Raw genomic sequence first — 23,052 nt, forward strand, 5'->3', positions numbered from 1 at the left:
ATTTGAGCAAAAAAAACCATTAACCACCAAATGACCCTACCCTAACAAAATCCTTTCTCTGTAGCCACGATGCCATTCTGCCCCCCGAGCCAAGGATGCAGTCCTGCTCCAGTGCCCTGGCTCCCTCGGTAGCCCCGGGCACGCAGCGCTGCCCCCGGCCGTGCGGGACCCTCCGAGTCCCAGTCCGAGGCGCTGGTAACGTGGCAGCTCTGAGGCGATCCGTGCTCTGAGAAAAGCAGGAGGTCAGCCTGCAAGTTACACGGATTGAGTCATGTAGAGTTAAACTAACCCCTCCCACAGCCATGGACCACTAAAGCGCCCATTTTCATGAGCACCTCTCACTAAGGCAGCTCGGAGCCGGCAGAGGCTGAGAGAGGAAGGAGGGGGGAGCGCGGGAGGAGGGAGCGAGCACCGGCACTGATGGACGAGCCAAAGGGTAAGGACAGAAGCGAACCGCCGCTCTCCGAAGGCAGCCCTCATCGCCGGCGAGGGGCGCGGGGCTCGGCGGGGAGCCCCCGGGCTGGCGGCATCCCGCGGCCGGCGCTCGGGGGAGCCTGTGCATATTCATGAGGAGCTCCTTCGGGATGTGCCAGTCAGGCGGGAGCTGCGGCTGCGGCATCCCCGGGCGGCGCGTCCCTCCCTCCGCGCCCGCGGAGCGCTGCCGCCGGTGGGCGAGGGCTCCGCGGCGGGGGCTCGCCGGGGTGGGCGCAGCCTTGCCGCAGTCCGCCCCCGGCTGACATCATCTTCCAGCCGCGGGACTCCTGGTCGCTCCTGAAGGGACAATGCCGAGTTGTGACCGGGGAGACCGGGCGGGGGGCCGCGGCTGCTCGGGGGGAGCCGGCGGTGGCCGCGGGCTGGCGGTGCCCGGGCGGTGCGGCGGGGGCTCCGCGCTGGCTCTGCCTGAAGTTTGTCCGCGTCAGAGCGAGGGATCCCCTCCCGCGGCGGGCAGGAGCCGCCGGCCAGTCCCGGCGGCGAGTCCCGGGCCGCCCGCGCTGTGCCCGGGGCCGGCGCCGCGCCCCAAGGGCGAAGGGGGCGGGGAGGGCAGAGAAAAACTCGGTGGAAGTGCGGGCTGTTAGGAGATCTCGGTGGGAACAATAGCTCTGGGCTGGAAGCGGTGCGGTGCTGGGTGCGAGGGGCTCTCGGTGCACAGAGGAGGATTCCCCACCCGGCAGCCTGGCAGCCCTCTGGCCTTAATGCGGTCCTGAGCAGCGGGGCAGGGACCCGGCAATAGCTGCAGATGCTTATTGCACCGTGATTTCTCTACAAAATACACGTCTTGTACTTGGCTTTGCCTTTTATAATCAGCTGACACGGTGCACGTAGCAGCACTAGTCACAGCGTTTGGTAGAAACATTTCCTAGTTTAGTATCAGCTTTTTTCTGTCTGGGTGCCTTACCCTCTGTTTACAGCGCCTTCTGCAACACGGTCCGTCTGTCCGTGCTGCTGACAGCACTCCTGTCTGTGCGGGGCTTTCAAACGCAGAGCACGATCTCGGACAAACACGCAAGAGGCAGTAAACAGGGAAAATATTTGGGCAGATATTTTCTTGTTCAGTACCAGGTGGGAGACTCTCATTTATCATTGTTATGACAACGGAGAAACAAAACGTGATTTCTTTTTTCCCCCTAGAATAAACAAAATGGTAAACTAGACCTTTCCAACGTTTTATCTTTATAGAATGTAATAAATGGCATGTGAGGGGAAGAAGCATTTTCTCAGTCTGACGTACAACAAAATTTAAAGCAAAGACTGGCAGAAGGAGAAGGTTAGCTCATTACTTTATGCAGTCATGAGTGAAGCTGGAAATACTTGGAGATAATTTGCCTCTGTTGAGGATGGAGATAAGAATAGCTTTGAAACCAATCCTTTAAAAGTTTCATTCCAAAAATGAAATATAATGCTTGAACAGAGATGTCTTTTCTAGTGGGTGAGGAATCACAGGGAAGAAACTTGGATAATGAGAACTGATTTGGGAAAAAACTACCAAATAAGCCTTCTTTTAGAAAGTGGAATTTTAAAGAGACAGAAGGAAACTAAACGAAACCGACAGTGCTCAAGTCAATTGCAGATGAGGAAATGATGGTTCTATAATGGGCCGACCACAGAGCATGCAAGCCTTGCAAGACCCTGTAGAAAATTATTGCAATAAATGGCAAGGAAATGCATTTCGCTGTGTGGGAAAAGAAAACACCACACTGTTTCTGAGAATGCCTCTTGCAGTATCTTTTCCAGAGGCAGCAGTCAATGGGCTCAGCACGGTGCAGTCTGGGACAGGTGGTATCTGTCAGGGAGTAGGAGGGCTCCACCTTGAAATGAGGCACAAATGCACACCAAGGGCATGTCCTTTCATCAGAAAGGAATTATTAGGAAGTGTTTCAGTAAGACACCTGTTTCCTGTGAGCCATGTCCACAGGGACTGTAATGAATGCCTTTGGAACACTACTCTTCAGTTTTAGGAAGCTTGTTTTTGAATACTAATACTGTCAGCTCTGCTTTGAAATTTGGATCAATATGCTAACATGACCAAGAAAGAAATTCTGTTTGGGATGTTACATAGCAGCAGGTTGTATCCTTGATCATGGAATACTTTCTTGGGCAGAAAGCATGATAACCTAAAAAATACATGTTACAAGAAGATACAGGGGTGTACTTCTGTCTGGCAAGAGCATGGCACTGATCTCATGTAAACAGCTGTGAAAATAAATAAACCTTATGAAATGTAAACACAAAAGGTATACTCATGTAGTAATTTGATGTGGAGATCTCTATAAATACAGAGATTAATAATCACTGTCTGATGGCTGCTCTCTATAGATCATTACAGCATGGAACACTAGTAAAGCAAAATCTGACAGGGAAAAAAAAGTAAAGGAATGTGAATGGAAAAATCACAAATTTAAAGATGTATTGAGCAGCACATCAAAACCAAGAATGAAGATGACTTTGATTTGTTCATTCAGGCAGTGAATGCAGCAAGTAGAAGTCAAAACAAATAAATGAAAAGGAAGTGGAGAAAGAGGAAGTGGAGAACATCTGATGGAAAACATAGACTCTCAATTGGGGAAAATTATTTAGAGAAAGTAAAAATGTCAGGGGAAAATTTAAGTTTATCGGGGACAGGCACAATTCAAAGGAGGCATTTAGTATGCCTTAGAAATAGAATAATGTGTATAGATCAATTGCAAGATCATTATGGAGATGGGCATTGCAAGATTTTAGTGATGATGCAGGACAAAACCAGAAAGGTGTTGGTTAAATACTTTTCCAAAATTGGGAGGGAAGGGGCGAAATTAATTCTGATATTCAGGAATGTTTCATGGATGTTCATGGAAGTAGTTTGTTTTGTAGATTAAGGCTTTGAGGTCAATAAAATTTAACAGCCATTTGAAATGAAATGTGCCTAATATTCACTGAGAAGATCTATATGAAATGATGTTCATTTTCAGTAAGCTGGAATGCTCTGGATGACCCTGGCGATGAGAAGAATGCTATTGTTCACCCAGTATCCCAGCAGTGTGATGGTGGGTATTCTGGAGAGCTATTGCCAATTTAGTTTGACATCAGTTTTATATAAATTATTGGGTACATCTCCTTAGTAAGCAAGTTTCAATAGCTAGTTTGATTATATTCTTTTGGTAGAGAATAAAACTTACCAAAGTAACTTCCAGAATAATATTGTAGAAATGGGTAACATTGTCAAAATGGATAACGGAATGAATGCACCGAAAAGGAAATTACTTATCCCAGACAGAAGCAAACATATGAGCTCATGTGGCCCCCTCAAGTGAGCAGATTGGTCTGCATCCTAGAATGGAGATAGAACCACTTGCAGGAGTCTGCAGCAAGAACTTCAAGGAATATGTTTCTTTTGGGTTTGGAACTTGGCTGGAGAACGCACTTATAAGAAGGAGTGGTGGGAAGTATTTCAAGTACTGGTAGATCTTTTAATCTGTCTTTGCTTTCTTGAAGGCTCTTTTGTTTACACAGTAAGTCAGCTGACTTAAAAATAGATGTCACACAAGCCTGGTCTGATTCCCATTTGGGAAAAAAACAGGCTGCATTTTGTCTTATGCATATGAACACTCATTGAAGTTCTAGGGAAAAAATAAGTATTCTTAAAAGGCTGTTGACTAAACCTGGGCTGTAAGTTAAGGGACTTCCAAAGCCCAGATTTTCTGATAGTTAAGAATCACTACACAAAAGGGGAACTGGAAGAACTGAATTCCCTGGCTGGTATTTAACAGCCATGGTCTGGATTATAAACGTAGGACTGGAAAGGCACTGGTTCTTTATTTTCCAACTAATTACTTGTACTTGTTTTATTTTCCAGAAAAAAAAAAAAGTGGTTGAAAAGAGTAAATATGAATACCTTCCATGTTTAAACTTCTTCACAATAGATGCACTTTTGATGTTGTGATTGCAAAAGTCTCCCTATGACTCTCTAGCAAAGAATGAACTAATGGATTAAGACCTGGATAACAATAGACCTCAAAAATAGTTACCAAAGGAAATAATCATGAAACAGCTGTGTTTTCAGAGGTATTCTACAAGAGGCCTGATGGCATTAGACATTTCCAATAATCATCTAAAAAGCATAAAATCATTGCTGATTTGCAGATGGAGTTTGTCAATTCTAGGAGGACCAGTACAAATACCAATTAAGTCAGAGGAAAAAGTCTAAAGAAGCCAAGAGTGGTTGGAAAGATAAAGAGCAAACAGAAGGCTTTAAGCCAAGCTTGTAAAAGCACAGCTAATGTGACTTTGTGAGGGAAATTGGACATTCAAACAGTGAATAGACCAGAAAGATTTCCAGACAAGGTTGTTCAGAAAAAAAATATGAAGAGGTGTGTGTATGCATGTGAATGTCTATAAATTAATATATATCTGGGACAGCCATAACTCAGAGGTTTTGAGTTCTTCATTACCATGGAGGGAGAAGGTTGTCCTCTAGTCAACCTTCTTGTGACCACTGCAATCTGTTTGCTCATTGACTTGTAATTACCAGGAACATGTAGAAAACCCTTGAGGAATTTCCAGAGGAGAAAGAATAAATTTAAGAGGCTGAACATCTGAAAAGCAAAGGGTTATAGATGCTATAGGGGTTATAGCAAAGGGTTATAGTTGCATAACTGGCATAGTGTGGTGTGAAAGTATCATGCTTAGTCATGTTCCTTCTTTTCCTAAGACATCTTTCTACCCGTGGGTTTGAGAGCAGCTAGGAAATTAAACTTTTGGGCTAATACCCTCTGGGTAGGCATTTTTATACCTTCTTACTAGCCCAATGCCTAGTAACAGGTTCCACAGAGTTCGATATTGTTGGAAATATGTTGAGACAAGAGCTCAGTTCTCAGAACTGAGAAATCATCTGTTCAAGGTGGTTAAGATGTGGTTAAAGACAGAAGTGTTTAGGCTGAACTTTGAGATTAAGTAGGTGATACTGAAATTACTTTGGAGAGCCACCTCATAAGGGATTAGTATTGCTTGAGATTGATCAAATTTAAACTGTAACATTTTAGATCATGTTCACAAGAGAAGCACCTCAGTTGGTTTTCTGAAAGCTGAGTTAGAAGGGGACTACTTATAAAACTCTATTGTTTTGTCATCTAGGTGTGAGAACTGGCTTTAAGTGTCAACTCATTGGAAATGTCCCTTTCCTGAGCAGAGCTGAAGGTTTATGGCAGGCATTTCCATCAGTGCCTCTTAGTCACTGAGCTGTTGCCAGAATGCTCACACAGAGCCTAAGGATGCAGTTCTACAGCTGGTGTCATTTGATATCAATCTTGCTGCTGAAAGAAAAAAGGGACCTGTCCTTGTCTCTAGCCTTGTTCTTGTTATTCTGTGATAACTTTCAGCTTGTCTAACTTAAAAGTCAACACTAGCCCAAGCGAGAGAACACAAGGGGGGTAAGGGTAAAAGTCACTTTCATGAAAGTTATTGGGAGGTGCAGGAGGAAAATCTTCACTGCCACACAAGGAGAGACACGAAACAAGCCCTGTGCTCTGAAACGCTGCATTAGCAGTGTAAATTAAGAAATGAGCTAAGGGGAAAAGTGTGAGAGACCAGATGGAAGAGAACAGAGTCGGCTAAGTGCACACTGAACAAATTCATCTGCTCACATCATCTAATGCATTCGCTGCCCCAAATGTGGAAAATGCTGCAAAGATCTGTTTCCCAGATCTTTGGGCTCTTTGGGCTCCTTGTCCCTCTGTCCCTAGTGCTGTTCACACTCAAGGGTGATGCAGGCAGTGTAATGGTCAGTGCTGTCACTGCTCTGTTGGTGCTCAGCCACCACCAGTAACGCCACAACTCCGCCTCTTGTCTGAAACCTTTTGGGCCCATATTTGTCCATTCCAGCTTGGGAAGAGCTTTCAGTGAGGATCTGCAGACTGCTTCACTGTCTTCCTTCACAATGCCTTTCAAATTCCCTTTGTGCTGTCAACACAGTGATTAAGTTTCTAGTATGAGCAGACATGCATCCGTCAGTCTGACCCATGATGTTCTATGCTCCCTTGTGACCTTCACCCAGCTGAATGCTACATCTCTTCTGACTAAAAAGTAACCCTTACAGGGTAACTGACTGATTTACAGTCTGGGACTTGCACCTTTGAGCAAATATTTTTTATGTTGCTAAGTAGACGTTAAGGGCTCTTAGTTTGATTTGTATTCTCTCCTTTGTTTCTGATCCTCCTGAGAATCTTGGCCCTGATCACCAATCATGGTGAATGCCAGAGTGTTCTTGATGGAGAGCATGCAGAGAAAAATGTACCTATTTTTACAAAGAAATGAGATTTAATTTGTTTTTTCATTAACTGTCTGCAACCTCTCAGCCAAAGCTCAAACCATCCCTGGCCTTTGAGCTCTGTGTGCTGACTGGAAAAGGTGAGTCAGCAGCTCAGGACTCAGAAACCACTTCAGCCTCTCAGCTGGTTCACAGCACTGTCACAATCTGCTTGTGGGGCTCCCGAGACAGAGGAGAGACAGGAGAGGCTGGTTCAGCTGCTGTGGTTTCTAACCAGAAATCACACTGCAGCTGGGGGCAGGGGAGGCAGCAGCAGCTCCGCCTTCCTCCCTGGGCTTGGCAAGGAGGGGTAGACTCCTCCAAAATTGAGGGATGGAGGGAATTTGGAGTCCCTTCAGTACAGCTAATGGATGGAAACATCCAGAGTGCATGGCAGAGCCCAGGGAGCAGACATGCAGCAGGAGGAAAGGTGGAGCTGCTTCATGGAGAGTGGATTTGGTGATGGGGACAGGTAACAGAGTGTGATTTGTTCCTCTGCTGAAAACTGTTCCTTCTTGGTCTTTGCCAGAATGGGAGTGGGCAGCTCCCATTCAGCCAGGGAGAACATCTGCTCTTTGCCAGTCAGCCCCTACCTGCTGGCTCCAGATTCTTTTGAGAAATGCACTGAAAATCTGCAATTTTGTCTTGAATTGAATGTGCCAAATAAGTTGATCTAAAGTTTCTATATATTTAGTCTCACTTCACTGAAATAATATAGGAAGCTTACTGTTTGTCAGCTTTGTTTGAGACTGCAGTAAACAGCGGAAGAAAAAAGAACTTTATTCTGGTAAATCTAGTGGTCAGGCTCTTGTTTACAATATTTAGTAATAGTGCTGTGACCAAAAGCATGAAAGCCATATGAAAAGAAGAAAAGACTTTTCCAGCAGGGTTCTTTAGAATTTATTCTGCCATCAACTAAAGAGAATTAGGACCATATTTGAAAGGTGAAACTATGGCGTAAGAGGTAGGATAGTCCCTTTTTGTGGCAGAGCAAACAGGCCAGTTAAGCAAATTGTGAAACTAAACCTCTGCACTTCATCTTAAAAATAGTGGTTTACAATAGAACCTGGCCCCATGCTATGAACTTCTTGTTAAAGACAGTAATTTCACAGTTGCTTTTTAGGTTACAAAGCGTGTCTTAGCTACAGAGACTAGTAATTTCTCTACCAATTTAAGAATCTTCAGTACTGTGGCCACTTGGCACTTAAAAATGTTAACTCGATCCCATAGGCCTTACTGGGAATAGATGTCCTTCTGTAAATAGGGATTTGGAGGACTTCTTTTGCCTTTCTATTTCTCAGGAGACTATAATCATAAATTTACACATCTCAGGAATATTTGTTGTGGTGTAGTAGTTAGTCTTTAGTCTATTGGCATCTTTATAATGTAGTAATGAATTCTTTTAACTCTGCTGGTTTCTCCTTCCTCCATCCCTGAAGTTAGTCAGCAGGAAGGAGACACAGGGAATGCCTTCATTCCTCCATGGGACTCTGATGCCTGTGTTTCTCTTTTCCAGCATGTTTCTTCTAACCTAAATGACATTTTCAATTTTTATTCCCCATTTTTAAAGTTGTAGCAGAACTGCATAGAAATTGTAGCATGAGTCATGTGCTTACTTTACTGGACCATTAATCTCCAAATTGTTGTTAGTCTGGCAGAACATCAGAGAATATATCAAAATTATGTACTTTGGAATCAGCAGAATTTAAGAGTAGCTGTAGCCAAAGTGTGCTGCTCTTTACCTGGACCTTGAGAATTCTGCCTCTCTGCAGGAGGGAGTGTGCTACAACCCCTGGTCCACGAGAGCTACCCATGGATGAGGTGGTCCACGGGGCAGAGCACTGGGATGTCTGCTGCTCTCATGCTTTTTCATCAACTGGGGGAATAAGGCTGATGGTGCTGACCTCTGTAAACTCCTTGGCAATATATGGGTGAAAACCACTGTGTGTTATGAGTTGTTATTAGGAAAAGGCTGACAAAAATATGATGGGGCTTCCAGCATTATCTGTTTTGTATTAGTTTCCCATAGGATGTGGGCAGACAGTGCTGCTGAGAGCTGGAGTCAGCTGTGAAAGCCACAGAGCCAAGGGGACCCTGGAAATATTGGGAAGGCAGTGAGAGAGTCCTGGCCTTGCTTGGTGTCTGTGTGCTGGGAGAAGGCTGGACCTATAAGAATGTGGCGTGAGAAAATATGGGTGCAAAAAGCCTCCTTGCAGGTGCTGTGCTTCTGCTCTGGGATAACTGCAGCTGTCCTGTCTCACGGGAGCTTTATGGGAGAAGCTGAGGCTAATGCCAGCCTTACCCTGTAAGCCTGGGTATAGGAACAGTACCAGATCTTGGCTACAGCAGTGACAATGGTCTCACCCTGTACTGTCACAGGGAGCTGCTCAGCAGGTGACAGGCTGAAAAAAGCTCCATCTCTAACATTGTCTGTGAGATCTTGGTTGTAAACTATTTCAAATCCTCTATGGTGATTCTGGTAGTGACACCCAGCGGGGACAGGCTTCACTGTTGCTCTGCTGGATTTCAGCATCCTCTACGTTCCCAAAGACTGCCACTGCTGCTGTGCCCATGAGTGCTTGCCGCCAGCTCTGAGCAGGAGACCTGGCTGCATCTGAGCAGCAGAGCTGCATGGTTACCACAGCAGCCCTAAAACCTACTTCCTTTGTTATTGTCACAACCTAACCAAACCAAGGAGACCTTTTCCCAGCTGCAATGATGGCCTGTGAAAACACATCAGGCATAAGGTAGGCATGCAGCTGGAGGAGCAGAAATACTGCAACTGGCCTGAAGAAATGTGAATGGAAATATGTGTATGTGAGAGAGAAGCAACAGATCAGGGGGCAAAAGAATGGTCTATAGTGATAACCAAGGACATAACTGACTGCACTAAAACTGGATAAGTGCTGAAAATTGTGTTTGCAACAAGGCTGGCTGCCTGTGCCCTGATAAGCCTCACATGGATGGCTTGACAGGAAAGGCCTGGGTGCTGATAAAGCCGCTGTGCAGACGAGTCCTTGGGGAACAAAACTGCTCAAGTAACAGAAGGATCACAGTGAATTCACAGCACATCCTCTGTGCAGGTTGTCCTTCTCCTCTCCCAGCAAGCAGACAGACAGTGGGAGCTAAGGTACCCAAAATGAGGAGGGAAAAAAAGCACTGAGCAGCCACCTGTCCTAGATAAAAGGGATTTCCAGGCAAAAGGATCACCCTGTGGTAACCATTAACTCCTGAAGATGGCAAAAGACTCACTCAAGAATTTGTAGCTTGTCACTGAAGAGGAACCCAAGAGGTGCAGTGAGGATTTGGCATTTGGTCTCATCTCACACAGGATCCTTCTGGAGCACCTCAGCGAGCTTGGTGCCTGTGAGTATGGGGGGAGTGAGCGGGGGTGAGAAAGTGGGACCAAAACAATTTTCCAAAATGAACATAATCTTCCTGTTTCGTAGGGTCATGTGCTCTGGCTGCATTAATTTGCTGTATCATAGCTACATTAAAAACTTCTCCATTCTCAAACAAAACTTTCACATCTTTTCTTCATTTGTAACTAGTATGACCATCAGAATTTAAGAAGCTTTTGTTTTGGTGTGATCAGTATAGCAAAAATATAATCAGACCTAAGTTTAGCTGTAAGAGGATCTAAGGGCTGAAAAATACTGGATAAAAATATCAGACAAAACAGGAGGGCAAGGAAAGTTCTCAGATGTTATCAGTGATGGCAAGTGCAAAACTGAAACTACTCCCAAGATTTTGACTTCACTGTTCCCACCAAAGTCAGTTGATTTCCCACATGCCTGCGTAAAGGATGAGCAGGTCATGGCCCAGGAAGAGACCTACTGCTGAGAGTCATCTGAGTAAGACTGCTGTGGGAGCCTAGCCAGTTTATAAAAGGATTTAAGGCTAGGATTCCCACATTTGCTCTGAGGAGACAGCCCCAAAGAGTTACTGTGCAGCTCCTGTTTCTCCTTCAGCTGCTAGTCTTCACCTCCTTCACATAGTATTTCATATCTCTTTAAGTGAGCCCCATCTCTTTGAGATAAAATCCTGCTTTCAATTAGTGTTGTTTGCCTTATGAGCATCTGAAGTTTGAATTATTTTTCTCTTTTGTCTTTTTCTGAGTTTGTTTTCTGTATAAGATGGTGGTTTCCATAGATACCTTGGACATCGTTTATCTCTCCTTCCTGGACATACAGTTCCTCCCAATGAATTACACAACAATTTGCCATATCTGCTTGAGTCCTTGGTTTCTTCATCCATATCACTGCTATACTGAACATTTTAACACTGTTGTTCTAACATGTCACCTTGATAAGCTGCCTTGTTCTCTTTACACAGCTTTCAATCCACATGATGGAACTCTTGTCCAGCCAGTTTTAAATTCAAAATTGGTACATTGCATGTCTGTGTTAGGATTTTGTACTGATAATTGCTGGAAACTTTAGCTCAGCTTTTCTCTGCTATGGGTAACTGTTAAACAAAACAGTGTTTTGTTATTTTTGTTCCCCTCCCCCCCACCCTTGAGAATGTTATCAAAGAACAAAGTCTGGCAAAGTATTCAGGATTGGTATGCTCCTAAATGAGAGCTGAGATAGCAATGACGTTGTTCTTTCAGACAGCTCTAGCGTGAGTTTTCTCCCTTTATCCTGTCTCCACCTTGTCCTGGAGGAAAGCGTTTGTCCTGGATTGCAGAGATAGATGCTAATGTGAGTCACTGCTTGGTATTTAGTGGTGAGAAATTAGAGCGCTATCAGTCTCCCCAGGTCCTAACAGAAAGAAAGAAAAATCTGGACATGGTGTAAATTAGTGCTTTCTTGGGTGTATTTTGCTCTTATCAGGCTATTCATGCACAAGTGGGGCTGTTCTGCTGATTCAGCATCACAAGAAATGATGCCAGGGCAGCTCCAGGCCACACTTAAGGAATTACAAAGGAGACCATTAGAGTCACAAGTTTTCTCTTTAGCTGATTTATAAATGGATTTGTTTTCTTTCTTGCTCATTTGTACCAGAGCTGTTAATAAATAACCTTTTCAATGTCCCTGCTCCTGCAGGAGATGTGAGGAAAATGTGTGCTCATGTGAACTTGCTGCAAGCTCTGCAGCTGGGCTGGAGATCCTGTGGCTGGAAGGTTGGCTCTGGCTTGAGCTTGACCTCCCATCCCAAGCCAGAGGGGCAATGGTGCTGAAAGAGGCTGGGAAACAGCAGACCTCCAGTGGCTCCAGGGAAGCAGCAGAGCTGTTATGGGCCCAGAAGGACACCCTGGACAGAAGTGTGGGCTGCTGTGACTGCCCCCTGTACCCATGCTGCCTTATCCAAAATATTTCATGTTTGTATTTTGAAATATTTGAGGCAAGAATAGTGGGAAGAGGGAAGATTAATGGAGACGCACAAATTGAAGGCCAGACTATGGCTTGATTATAAATGGATTTCTTTTCCTGACCCTAATTCTTCTCTCAGGATTTACTGCACATCCCACTAATAAATAATCTGAATTTTAGAGATTAATGGCATCCTGTGCCAGCCCATTCATCCAGCAACACTCCTTTGCTGTTTTGTTACATGTCAGCATGAGGCTCCAGCCTTTTCAAAGTGTTCCTCCGATCACAAAAATTTAGATTCATATTTACGTTATTACCTTTGTAACTTCCAAAACGTATTTATTCTCTTACGTTCAGGAACTTTGTCAAGGCCTGTGCCCTGCAATAGCCTTTGATCCCATGTTCCTTACCATTGGTTGTCACTAAAAATACCACAGGGTAATTTGTTTCCTGCTATTTGAAATGGAAATTGTAGTAGCGTGAGGAACAGAGAATTATATTCATGCCAAATATCGTGAGCGGAATTCTCCTCATGGTTTGTGGGAATCCTAGTAATTAAAGCTGACCTCTGAGAAATCAGTATATTTTTCCACCAGGCCTAGGCAGTGGATGTGCTCCTCAGCAAAAGAAAGAAACTATTCCAGCTGTTCCTTGTCCTGTGCTCTGCAATGAGGAATTGAGATCGCAGTGCTGACAGCTGGAGGTAAAGGGGTGAGTTGGGAAGTGTTTAAGCTGAGTGCTATCGTTTTTCATTCAGGCACCCCTAACCCTGGCCTGCTGAAAGGAGGCAGCACGGCTGCTCCCTGCCTGAATAGCAAGAGGTCTTTGCTTCATCTGCTAGGATTAGCTGCAAAGGGAAGGTACCTACAGTGCTCTCTGCTGCAAATGGACGCTATGCATGTTAAGGGAGGAAAAACACCCTGGGTACCTTGTAGGACTGAGAAATGCTCCTCTAAGACAGCAAATAGATGTGCTGGAAACCACAGCATTAAGGGGTGGCACCACCTGGATATAGGGAAAATCCCAGGCACAGTTAGGCACTGCAGGTTATGCACTGGCATGTGGGACTGCTGTGGAATGGGCATCACCCCCAGGAGCCTTGCCAGTGCTGCTGATGCTGCACCAGCTTGGAACAGTATTTGTGTGTCTGTGATCAGTCTCCAATGGTTTTGGTCCTGAATGGGAAGTGAAACTTCAGGAGAAATGCCGGTTGCTTTTCTGTGCAGAAATCGTCGGGCAGCACAGGCAGCAGCTCCACTTGCTGACATGTGGCATTTTGGGCAGCTGTGCTGTTTATTTTGGAAAGCAGGGAAGTGAGCCCCTGAAAGCAGTAATGTTATTCAGCATACAAGGTGATCCCAGGAATCTACAGTTCAGAGAAAACATCCTTGAGCTGTGCTGAGAGGCTTGGTGGCCTCAGCCCCTCCAAGGCTGTCAGTGGAGAGGGCACACAGGAAAACTGGTGAATCTGGGGCTGTGTTTTGATCACTGAGAGTGAAATCATGCTGGGTGCAGAGTGAGCTGTGGGAGACCAGGGGTTTGGATCTTTTTCCTCCACGGTCATTCCCCATCAGAACCTCCTGTAGGGCGTTGCAGCATTTACAAAGCTCAGGACTTTTTGTTCTCCAGGAAGTTTCTGAACTTGCTGGCCCAACGTGGGTGTTGAAGGGGGGAGTGTTTGTTCTGGAGGCTGTTTCCTCTCTTTTTTCTATGATAACTTGTACATCCCCCCTCACGTGTGGGTGGTTGATGGGACACAGGAAAGGGTGGGCCGTACTGGGTTGGTGATGTGACTCACATCGCCCATCTTCCAGTGTCAGCAGTGGTCCTGCTGTCTTCAGTAGCAACAGCAATTAAATACTTGTACACAATAGCTGCCTGGGGCTGGACTGGGAGCAAGAGACCAAAGCACTGAAGGTCAGTACCCGTCACAAGCCAGGATGCTGGAGACAGAGAAGGGCATGGCTCTCTATGTAGGGACAAGAAAAGCTGATATGATTGTGGATTTTAGTGAAAGACAAGGCAATTTGTCAGAACTGAGGGTGACCATCTCATAATTTGCAATGCATTACTTCCAGCTCAAGAGAAATGTATGTTGACCCCAGTCTCAAGAAAAAAAGAGGGATTTCTATGAGAGTTTTGAATTATTATAAAAGTAATGTACACTTATTCTTTGTCAACAATGACTAGTAGCTCTTAAAAGAAACAACATCACAAAATAAAAAATACTTGAGTTGAATCAGCTGAGCATTTAAAATGTGGAAATAAGAATGCTAATAAGAAGCGGACCATTTTCTTCTTATTTCATTCCACAAAGACTATAATTCAATAGTTGAAAGTTATGTTAATTTGAAAATAATAAAATCTCTTAAAGATGCATATTCAGAGGCAAAAAAGGAAAATAAACCTAATGCAAATTTAAAATTGGAAAGTGTAAAAGATGGTCGAAAGAAGCATAAGGAAAAAATCATGGCCAGAGAGTTAAGAAGAGAAAAAAGAATGTGCGGGTCTTGAGTACAAATGGAAGCCTGGCAGCACTGTTGGGCCATTGCAAGTCTGTGTATTCAAGCTATCAATAATGACAGAATGTCAATGCTTGATGCATCTTATTTTTTTCCCCAAAAAAAGACAAAGAAATACCTTCACATCATGTGATAGTCAAGCATATTCAAGCAATAATTTAGCTGGTAAGCCAGGGAGGAGGGGAAGCCTCCTTGAGCTCACCGGATATTTTCTGATGAAACTTCAAGCTTTGTGGGTAGTGGCAATAAATCTTCTCCAGTTATAAAATAGCTTTGATGGTTAGTAGCAAATTAATACCAGAGGTTTCCTGACAGGAAACTGATGTAACTGATAACAGTTTGCTCTTTTGATTTGAAAAACCTCTTCGATGTGAGAATCGTAAGGAAGTGAGTATGAGTACAAGTAGGGTACAGGCTTAGAAGTCCAGTGAACAGCATATAAATGTGAAAATTAACTACCTAAAGGTCATTGCATCAGCAGCATCCTGCCAGTTGCTGGTTGTATTTAAGAATATTGAGGATCTGGGTCTGGTTGCTGTGATGCAAGTCAGAAAAAGATCTTCCTGTAGAGGAATTATTTAATGAGCAGGCGTTGGCAAGACTTGGTGGGGCTAATGTACAACACCAGGGAGATGGGCTGTGAGGCCAGGGTGGGAGGGGGTGTGAGTGCCTTGCAGAGAGCCAGGGATGCTGAGCACACCCCCAGCTCTGTGCCATGGGAAGGTCTCTGACAGGGGAACCTGCTCTGTGCACCAGTGAATGGGGCACTTATGGTGTGGCAGTCTGGGCCACTAGGGCTCATGGCCAGAACCCCTGGCCATCACCTCTCCAGCAGTAACTCTGTGCCACAGGGCCATGGGGCTGTCTGAGCACAAAGCCTCTCTGTGCTGGGGGCAGCTGTGGAGGGGAGAGAAGGGCCTGGGTGCTGCCTGCTCCTTTGTATCCATCTCTTGCTGCTATTGTCAGCTTTTGCTGCCTCCAGCCCTCAGCAGCTCTCCAGGATTTCCACGTGCTTTTCTTTTTTCCAGGAAAAGAGGGCTCATTCAATGTGTCCTGTGCAATTTCCCAGGGTTGTATCCCAGCCACAGCACTACAAGCAGCAAAAGGATGAGGTCCTCCCACACCAGGCAGTGCTGCACACATGCACAGCACACAGCAGGGTGGCTGCCGTGGCTGAATTATGTCTGAACAAAATCTGGAGCTGTGCTGGGCAAAGGAGGGAGCACCTTTGTACAACTGCATCTGTATCTCACAGGGAGAGCAGATGCACTGCATTGGCTTTGCGACTACAGTGTAGTTTATGAGTGCATTGTCCCCTTTTTGCTGACTCTCCTCCTCCTGAACCAAAGAAACAGAACTGGGAGAAAATCCAGGAGCCACTCTCATCCTGAGGGATTGGCTACACCAGCACTGGCATATAGAAATGTCATTTGTCTGAAGACAACGAATGTGCCTTTTTACTCTCCTTTTTTGCAAACTTAACAATTCAGTTCCTTCAGTCTTTCCTCATAGCTCAAGCTTTTAGGCTTGTGATCTTTCTTGTTCTCCTCTGGAGTTTCTCCAAATGGTCTCGTCTTTCCTGAGAGGCATTGTCCAAAATTGTTCATGGAACCTCACAGGAGGATTTACCAGCTTTAGATGGAGGGAAAGATTATTATAAACTGCTATAGCTGCAGTAACATTTTCTCTGGAAAAGCTACTAAACAGGTTTCTTACCACACTGTCTTTGGGTGATGGCTCTTACCTAAATGTCATATTTACTTTTGTCTTTAAGTGAGTTTTATGTTTCCACCAGGCTCTCACCTATTTGTCAAATGTATTTTCAATTCCAGTCCTATGTGTCAGTGTGCTTTGCTCCCAGCTTGGTGTTGCCTTAAATACAGGCACACTCTTTGTCTTCCAGCTCACTAATGCACAGGTATCTGTGCACATGGGACAGTTCAAGCTGCCAAGCTGTATGGCCTAAATTCATAGGAGTCTGTGGGTTTTGAGACATGTAGGGATGCATGATTTCAGTATCAAATGTCTCTGAGAGACAGAATCCAAAAAAGCCATTATACTGTTTGGATTATCAGTTTCACTGACACTTCAATGTTTGTACTTCAGCACTTACAAGTATTTCATCTGGAAAAAATATAACCCAGTAACAGTGTATTTATTATCCTACATAGCACTACAAGGAGGGGCAGAGATCATACCAATATTTAGGCCACAGTCTTTGCCATATGAATGATTAAAACTAGGAGAAGAGTCTCCCACACTGTTCCATGTAATTGTTGTAAAAAATGTAAAAACCATATCTGGAGCTTGAATTCTAATTTCAACATGCTGAGTGTCTTGTCCTGATATTTTGAAATAAAACCCCTTAAACCAAAGCCGTTGACTTACCCTATATGTGCTTGTATGTAAATTCTAAGACAAACCTGAGCCTCTTGACAGCCTAAGAAAGACTTTTCCAATATGCTGGCCTGAAACAGGTGGTTTACATTACTTTACAACAAAGTCTTCCTAGATAACTGAGATACAAGCATGTTTAAATGAAAAAGGCAGATTAAGAATGAGTAAGAAGTCTGTTGGGGATAGGGAATACTTCATAAAAGGGTTGATAAATGAAGCAGTGTGGCTCTTCAGACTGTTTATGCACTCAGATTTCGGTTGTGGTGAGTCTGGAGACAGGAGTGCCTTTTGGGTAATGTGCATCAAACCCTGAACCCTGCAAGTTCAGCAAGCTCACAGAGTAATCAGTTGAGGTAGTTTCAGGCAATTCAGCCTGAAAAACTTCATGACTACTGAAAGCTCATTTTCACTCACCAGGAGGATGATGTGTGTGTCTCCTCTCCATGTTGAACAGCAACACTGACTGCTCCCATGCCCTTTCCCTGCCATCACTGCCAGCAGATCTCCACAGACACAAACTCCTGCAGTTAGAAAATGTGCACAGACTGCATTGCCAGAGCCCCTCTCTCCTGGGTGCACTTGTGCAGTGGAAGAGGGGATGGCTTTGCAGTGAAACCTTTTGTGATCCCTTCTATAACAGACTGAGCATGAGCATCCAAATAAAAGATCAAACATCAACATTATCTGTTGTGCTAAGTCAGAGCTTACAAAAATATTTGTATTTATTAGAGACGATGGGTCACAGTGAGATTGTCTGAACCAAGCATGGCTTAGGTCTATGTACAGCATCTTCTCTTTTCTGCTTGACATTCCTAATGTCACTCCTTAAACAAGCTGTAGTCTCTTCTTATTGCACATCTAAAAGCAGCTGGTTGCCTGATTCCTTTTAACTTTTGTTACTAAGTCTTGTTTGGTGAGGAGGGAGTTGAGGGTGAGCAGCCTTGGCTGTCAGTGACATCTCCTGGCACACAGAGGTGCCGGTGAGTGTAATATTGGCTGGAGGGGCCATTTTCTGTTTGTCTCTGGTCAACACAAGCTCTGGAAGACACAAGAGTCAAATTTGCTTCCTTGCCTTTACACAGAGCTGCCTCCCACACTGGTGTGGTCCTTCCTGGTTATTCACTAAGAGCTACAGGGTTTCCACAGCAAAATTGCTGCTACCTGGAGTGACTGACAACATCCTTCTCAATTCTCTGTCTTGGACACAGAAAATATGTTAGATCTGTTTATGTTTTGGGGCCATCACTGGATGGAACCAGCAGTAGCCCCTACAATAAAGCAAAGACACCAAAATTGGAAGCAGACAGAGATGCCTGAGCAGCTGGGCTGTGCTCCAGCATCTGGAGAGTGCTCAATGCCCGCAAAGCCGGGCAGGGCTCCAGCATCAAGCAGCTCTGAGCTCTGACAGCAGAAAAGCAGCATCATTTCTGTGCCTACTGATGGCCCTACGAGATGTTTTAGTCACTGCACACAGTGGGCAGTATGAGAGAAAGAGTAGAGATCTGTTTGGATTCTGACTGGGCACGGGGTCAGATCATCTCTGCTTAATCTTTATGTGAGGAAAACTTCTAATGGAAGGAAAACCTTGGGGCCTGACAATTGGTCAAGTACTGCTCCACTTGGTTGGTGGACACTGGGGAGTGTTTGCATGGCACTCAGCAGTGTGAATGTGACATTCCAAGGAGCTGGAGGAACCTGGAATAACTTAATTCTTTAGCCCCTGCAGAACCTGCAATTACACCTAGAGCTGATGGAGGTAATCAAGTGCACAGAAAAGGGAACTTACTGAAATACCTCACCTTCCTGAAAAAACTACATTGTATCCTTTAAATAGATTGACAGTATTGGTTTTTTGTTTGGTTTTTGTTTGGATTTTTAAAATAAGTTTGTCTTTTTTAAGCAAGTGTATCGAGTATTCAAGTTGTACATTTTGAGTACTCTTTGGAAGATTATTATTTTGTTCCACTACCTTCTGGACCATGCTTATCACCTTGTACCCTCTCTTGTATGAAACATTGAAATAAAATGCTCTTTGGTAGCATTAGAGTTCACAGGGATGGATGGTCTGGTATGGGATACAGCAATGCACTGATCTACAAATCCCAGAGTCCTGAAAAGTGCTCATGATAGTGAATTAAAATTCAGGCAAAAGTCATATTCAGGGTTAAGAAAATAATGTGCCTTGGCAAAAAAAATGGCTTATCTCAGGCTACAGGTGGAATGCAGACAATTATCATTACACCTCTGCCTTCAGACAAGGGATTTCTAGCTCATAATTGGGATGGTTCATTACAGTGAGAATAATGCTCCTGCTTTGCTGCCAGTGCTGGTACTTTGAGAGTGCGGCTGCTGAAAAGATACAGCAGTCTGACAATACCCGTCACAGCAGGAAATCCGAATGTCTTAGAACTTGTGCAAAATCACACATCCTTCACTCCTATGACAGCAGACACGTAACAAATTAGTTTGTGGTTACCTCTAGACAAGATCTCAGGGTAAGGGTGGCAATAATTATGTGGATGTGCAACTGTCAGCAGCAGTTTCAGTTTTCAGGCACGCTAACTTCATATCTATACTGCAGCTAATTCTACATTATAGCATCTGCTCTAATTTTGCTAGGGTTAAAATAATTTTTGTTCAACAGACATGCTCAGTGCTATCATAACCTGAGCCAACTACTCTCCCCAATAAGAAGGAAGGTCTCCCAGCCGTCATGCTCTGCTGTTTCTAATCACTTCAAGCCCTGAGTTCTGGCCATTTTTGAATAGAGTTGGATAAAATACACTCTTACTTCCTACGGTCTGGTATGTGGGCTATTTTTTTAAGCTGCATTCTTGGAGATATTGGCGAGCAAGCTGAGGCTCTAACAGGCACTCACAAAGTGCAAGCGTTACAATGTTCCAAATTTCACAGTTAACCTCAGCAGATTTACGCATGGGAGGGAGCACAGAGCTCCAGGTCCGTGTTACATTCCCAATGGGCCTGCCTGCAGCATCTTCAAAGCCAGCTCTCCTGGCAATTTTAAGTTCTGTTTTCTCTAAGAAGGTAAGAAGCTGTTAGTTGCCTATAGTTAGAGATTTCCCAAGCGTGTTGCTTCTTTTCACTTGGGCTAACTTCTGAGAATAACTTGAGGATTTAGGGTCATTTGTAAGGTCAGGTAATTAATATAATTTAAATATTATATAATAAATAAATATTATCTATAAATATATAATAAATAATATATATTCTATATTATTGTATATATTAGATAATAAATGTAATAATAAATAAATGAAATTTAATATAATTTTGAGACCTGGGACTACCTCTCACATAATACCAGAGCAGTTAGAAGCTTACCCTGATCAGAACTTGAATGCTTTTCATATTTGCGTGCTTGATATGAAGTGCCAGGATGGATTTGGAGCATTGATCTGGGTCTGGAGATCTCTGGAACACAAGTTCTGGCATGCAGATGCAGAGCAGGTTCAGTCACCTTCTCACAGTGTGACAATAGTCGATGTGGTTGCTTGCACCAAGGTATTGCCATCCTGAATGGCCTGTAAGGTACTTGTAAACATCTCCTGGAGTATTTGTGTATAAGGAGAAGAGAAAGTATTTCTCATGTGAGTCAGATGATCAGTGCTTTTGAGTATGGAGCATCACTGTGGGTGGAAATTAATTTCATGTCATAGTGGGACCACATATGTCCCCTGGAGCTATTTGCTTGTTTTAAGTGTTGAATTTACATCCAAGGTATAAATCTGGAAAATACACTGATACCCTTTCTAGAGGTTCATGTAGAAAGATGGTATTTTATTAAACAGTTGCAAAACTGACCAAGTCTGAGTTGTGAAATGAGGTTTTGACTGTGGGATACATGAATGATTATCCAAAGCAGAAGAATGTGAAAGACAGCATCATGCTAGCCACTAACAAGTGCAAGTAGATATATATTGGTTCTGAAAACTAAAATGACATATTGGTTGTGAATTATTTTATCAGCCATAAGTGATTTTTTACAGAGTTCCATTGCAAACCATGCATATTAAACCACAAAAATAGTTTGTTGGATAGGTTATTCCAAATATGCCTGTAACATTTAAGGAATTAGAGTGGTACAAGTTCTGCAAAGTGTGTAATTTATAACCATACTGTGCCAATTCTGCAAACACAGGCCATTCATAACCTGGTGGGCAAAGGCAAATGTTTCATAGGAAAAGGGACTACAGGAACATGCCAAAAGACACGCCTTTGGGGTGTGAGGGAAGATGGGCTACTGGGATACTAACATCCTCCTTCTGCTCTAGTCACAGGTACCAAACCAAAGATGTCCTCAACAAGAATGATTCTACTCATCCTGGGATTCCTCTCTACTTTGGCTGTAATCGCTTTAATTGCTGTAGCAGTGACCCAAAACCAGCCACTTCCGAAGAATATTAAGGTACTACAAGCTGGTACTCTTAGAGGAAAACAAGCCAGGGGGTTGGGTGTCCCTAGTGCCCACAGACATGTCACTGCCCTTGCTGGCTCTGGATAACCTCTTTTTCTGGCTCCAAGCACCTCGACATCTCATTTTACATCTTTGTGGTAAAACAAATTACAGCTTCACGGGGATTCATCTCTTAAGTTAGCAGTCCCAGCTTGGCAGTTTCTCTGCTGTTTCCTTTGACGGGAGTTTTGCGCTGAGAAGAGCAGTGACACACGTTCCCACAGCCGGCAGACAGATGGGCTGTGTGTGTCTGGTCCCCTGTGTGTGGTGGCCAGCACGCACTGGGTCTGGTTCGGTGCCTCAGGTGTGGCATGGGCTCTGTTTTGCCCACAGTATGGGATCGTGCTGGATGCGGGATCGTCCCACACCAACCTCTATGTGTACGAGTGGCCAGCAGAGAAGGAGAACGACACTGGGGTGGTGAAGCAGGTGGAGGTGTGTAAAGTTGAAGGTAAGAGGAGAAAAAGGAGCTGGGGAAGGGGTGTGGGATGAAGAAGAGATAATGTAATAAAAGGGTGAGGGAGGAGAAATCTAGGGGAAGAGGTCAATAGTAGAAACAGTGTTACATCTGTGATAATGTGCATCTCACTGCTTCCCATGGGGAGCTGTATGTGCCTGACCTTCCTGGGGAGAAAAATGGATCCACTTTTTCCTTTGTTTTCAGGATACTTGGAATTAATTGCTTTTTGGAAAGAACTACACCAAAGAATGTACTTAAATAAATAAAATGTCTGCATGCACTCTTGCTGAGGTGCTGATGAACGCAAGGAGAGGGGAGAGCATGGTTTGCTCTTTTTCAAGGCTTCTGTGCAAGCTATGCACAGGCTTGTAGCTCAAGGGTGACTTGTGCATGTCATGGCACTTTTTTAATTCTATTTAATTGTTGTGTAGATACTGCAGGGTTTAGGAAGGCATGAATAAAGCCCAGAGGTGCACACAAGGAGGAACAGCACAGACCGTCATGGATTGCTGCATTCTGAGGTGTTGTCAGACCTGCCTGGGGTCTTTTCAGGCCTCTGCAGTGCAGGGAAGAGCCCTACTGTTATCAAGCTGCTGTGATAGCTGCTCAGTGCTGCAGCATCCCACGGCACAAGCAGCACAATGAGCATATGGCAAGCTGGAGCAAATGGGACCCCACTGCTGCATGCAGGCACTGGTCCTGGCACAGTCCAGGGAACCAGGGGACACATGGCAGAGAAGGACAATGATTTTTTCCTTGGGTTAGCATAAGACACAATAGCTGCAAACACCCAGTGTTGTATTGTGAGTATAAAGTGCAAAAACAAATGACAGCATCTGCCCCTGGAGGAGCCAGCATAGAAGGGTCAGGGACTTTCAGGCTCAGATCCAGGGTACACCCAGGCAGACTCAGAGAAGAGACTGCAGATGTTTAGGGCATGCTAAAGAAATGGCTTTTCTCAGCCCTCGTTGCTAGTTCATAGCCTGCTTTGCAGAGAAAGGGTGGCAGATGCTGGGCGCTGTGACCACCCACGATGTGCACTGGGCTTAGCTGGTGCTGTAGGATTTCTAAAGCTCCTCAGGAATGGAGTGTTTGAATCTGATTCT

The 23,052-nt window shown here is 44.4% G+C and overlaps 1 protein-coding gene across 6 annotated transcripts in view; it reads left to right on the forward strand.

Annotated features, from left to right (window-relative positions):
* Positions 1 to 281: 281 nt before the first annotated feature.
* Positions 282 to 23,052, forward strand: part of ENTPD1 (ectonucleoside triphosphate diphosphohydrolase 1) — a 29,181-nt gene continuing 6,410 nt past the window's right edge. The window contains exons 1-4 of one of the 6 annotated variants that reach the window (XM_088169182.1): positions 341 to 436; positions 3,447 to 3,521; positions 21,305 to 21,438; positions 21,820 to 21,937. In XM_088169182.1, coding sequence (XP_088025308.1) covers positions 421 to 436; positions 3,447 to 3,521; positions 21,305 to 21,438; positions 21,820 to 21,937 — 343 coding nt within the window. In that variant the 5' untranslated portion in view covers positions 341 to 420. Of the gene's footprint in view, positions 437 to 1,111; positions 1,766 to 3,446; positions 3,522 to 9,821; positions 10,145 to 13,883; positions 14,011 to 20,038; positions 20,058 to 21,304; positions 21,439 to 21,819; positions 21,938 to 23,052 lie in introns of those variants that run through there. The other 5 variants (XM_088169184.1, XM_014885936.2, XM_014885938.2 and 2 more) reach the window with 5 other exon arrangements.

The sequence above is a fragment of the Sturnus vulgaris genome, chromosome 8 (genome assembly GCF_052056855.1).
Source record: "Sturnus vulgaris isolate bStuVul1 chromosome 8, bStuVul1.hap1, whole genome shotgun sequence".
Lineage (NCBI taxonomy): Eukaryota > Metazoa > Chordata > Aves > Passeriformes > Sturnidae > Sturnus > Sturnus vulgaris.